This window comes from Arachis hypogaea, chromosome 10 (assembly GCF_003086295.3).
Source record: "Arachis hypogaea cultivar Tifrunner chromosome 10, arahy.Tifrunner.gnm2.J5K5, whole genome shotgun sequence".
Lineage (NCBI taxonomy): Eukaryota > Viridiplantae > Streptophyta > Magnoliopsida > Fabales > Fabaceae > Arachis > Arachis hypogaea.
In genome coordinates, this window is record NC_092045.1 from 94,473,550 (window position 1) to 94,476,324 (window position 2,775).

At 32.9% G+C, this 2,775-nt stretch overlaps 1 protein-coding gene across 3 annotated transcripts; it reads right to left on the minus strand.

The window, feature by feature from the left end:
• Nucleotides 1–278: 278 nt before the first annotated feature.
• On the minus strand, nucleotides 279–2,526 carry LOC112715978 (uncharacterized). 3 transcript variants are annotated; one of them, XM_025767822.3, is made up of 3 exons: nucleotides 2,342–2,526; nucleotides 1,107–1,483; nucleotides 279–1,022 (listed from the first exon to the last, which is right to left on the minus strand). In XM_025767822.3, exons 2-3 carry the CDS (start codon nucleotides 1,113–1,115, stop codon nucleotides 531–533), a joined length of 501 nt encoding a protein of 166 aa, XP_025623607.1. In that variant the 5' UTR covers nucleotides 1,116–1,483; nucleotides 2,342–2,526; the 3' UTR covers nucleotides 279–530. The 3 variants fall into 3 exon arrangements, with proteins under 3 accessions (XP_025623607.1, XP_025623608.1, XP_072061230.1); XM_025767823.3 differs by lacking the exon at nucleotides 2,342–2,526 and adding an exon at nucleotides 2,026–2,335; XM_072205129.1 differs by lacking the exon at nucleotides 2,342–2,526 and adding an exon at nucleotides 2,242–2,319.
• Nucleotides 2,527–2,775: the final 249 nt, after the last annotated feature.

Below are 2,775 nucleotides of genomic sequence, written 5' to 3' on the forward strand. Positions count from 1 at the left end.
GATTATCAACAATACATTATGACTCCTCTAGTTCTCAATCAAAATGATGAACATTCAAAAACAATAAAACTTTATCCATTAAGTGATACAGTTTTAATTTGGTTTCCAAAATAACCAAGTCCTATTTACCAAAACATTGGTAATTATGAAACCAATCGGGAACTATGAGTTTTCCTTTTCCGAACAAATTCATTATCTCAAAATACATTAATCATCAAACCATTTTTTTCAAATATGGTGAAAACGGCTTCAACGTCATCTATTACTTCAAATAAAAATTGAACAATCTATAAGCTTATATGTCATTTATATGATAACCAAAAACTCAAAATTTAAAAACAAGTTCAAACTTGTTTCCTACATCACTAACCTACAAATCAAATCCATCGAAAGATTACACTATGTGTGCCCCAATTCGCATAATAATATTCAACCACAAAAGAGTTCAAACATAACAAAAGCAGAGTTCACTGATTGCAATAATTCTTCTACAAAAGGATTCTATTTCCAAAAAACATAAAATCAAAACCCTATTCATCCGCCCCATTTTCACCCTCTTTTTCTTCGGCAGCAGCATCATCATCAGCACACATATCCTTAAACACAACTTTGGTCAGATCCATAGCAGAAGAATCTTGCTCAGGGACTAAAAACTTGGCTTGATTAATTGCCCATTCAGAACTTTTAGCAACGGCATCCAAGATTTCAGTCTCTTTACCTTTTTTCAAATTCTTCATTTTCACAGTAGTATCTATCATCTGATTCTTCACACGTTCAATATCATTCTCCTTTTTCTTTAATAGCTCCGCATCCTTCTCACGAGCATCATTCATTGTCCTCAACTCTTCTTCCTTACTAACAAGTTTTCCCTTCAAATCTTCTATTAATTTCTTATTTAAAGAAATTTCCTCCTTCAACTCTTTAAAATCTTTGTTTTCCATCATCTTTTGATATTTATTCTCCTGACTCCGACTAATGCTTGCCAAGCGCAAGCTGAGAACCTTGATACAGAAGAGTTGCCCCTTTTCAACAACAAGAAATTATCAAGTATCAAAACACAACTCATCATATACATACTTGAAGATATTGATCAACAGCAATATCACCTGCTTCATTTACAAATCTAACATCAGACGATGCCTATAGCACTTCATCGGCTACCACGATAAATGGAAAACTTCGATCCCAAATTGACGCACCATCACCCACATCCGAGAACAAGTGAAACTTTTCTTGGTTCTTAACAAAAGCAGTCAATTCTGCCAAAGGAATCTCTTTTCCGATTTCCTCAACACCATCATCCCCAACAAGCAGTTCTGTTTTTCTCTTTTTGAAAATCATAGGTTTTCTTTTTTAGGCTGGCTGATTAACTTCAACTTTCCCATCTCCCCTCATAGGATTAGCGAGGATACCTCTTTTTCAATATTCTTGCTTTTTAGCCGAGCTATCAAGCTTGCCGTAGTCACACTAGGGTATTTACCACCTGCAACGAATAGACAAACATATTTTAACAAAATCAAACAACAATCGAGAACTTTCATACAAATACAACATGTTTGAATATAAAGCAACTCAAACACAAACATTAACTTATCCCTTTTCATAAAGCTTAACAAAAACTCTATTATACATTCATTTCTACTTCTAATTTCCTCATAACCTAACACATGTATCAGTTGTGAAGACCAATAAAGCGAAAATTTCTCCCCCGAGTGTTCATCTAGATAAAATAAAAAATCTTCATCAACACTTTTTACCTTTAGAAACATTTTCTTAAAGTCCTTAAATGAGAATTTGTATAGTTTAAATATTCCTAAACCAGAAGTACTATTTAAATTCACCCACACCCTTTTTCAAACCCTTTTGGCTTATAAAAGTGAGAATAATAACCCCAGTGAAGGTCAAGAAAATCAAGTATAATTTCAAAACATTTCAAAAACGTCCATCCATTTGGATAGAGTTGAATAGAGCACATCTCAATTGTTTTAAAATAGAACACTCAAAATCAATAAACGCAAGTTTCACCCGCAATTCTTGTAACACACAGCTATGCATGTAGAAAATTTCGAAATCTTTTCCTCTTCTAAAAACCCGTTCTGCACTAGTACACGATAACAATTCTATTCGAACACCAGAACCCTCCCTCACTATTTTTGATTTGATAAACTCCATCTACACTCTCTTTATCCACAAACAATGAACCACAAATCTTAACATCTTTCCCAACCTACTTATACGAACCATCATCCTCTTTCTGCAACTCTTTTAACTTCTCAACACCCATTGTTTTCCAAAAATGTAGAAAAAGGAAAAAAAAAACAAGATAATAAAACACACTGACCTCTCTTGCTCATACTTATTCACCCTTGGAAAGTGTTGCTTTTGAAGTTGTTCCTTTATGAAACACGATTGTAATTCCAAACAGATATCTTCAAAAATTTATGAAACTGTTTGAGTTCTTTTCATAAATCCAAACCTTCCTTTTCCCCTATTTTAAATAACCAACGGTTCAAATAACATAGGGAACAAAACGATGTCAATTCAATGAACAGTCTTTTGCTTTAAAAGATCTCTCGACTTTCTATTTATTGTATTTTAATTTTATTTTATTTTAATAAAGTATGTTGATCTGGGTGCTATATACTTATAATGATAAAAATGCCGAGTTGTAAATTAGTATTTAAAAGCTCAACCTGCTTTATTAAGACTTGGTTTGGTAAAGCTTTTTGAAGAAGTGCTTGTGCTTTTTAAAAGCTCAAGCTCCTCATTTTGTAT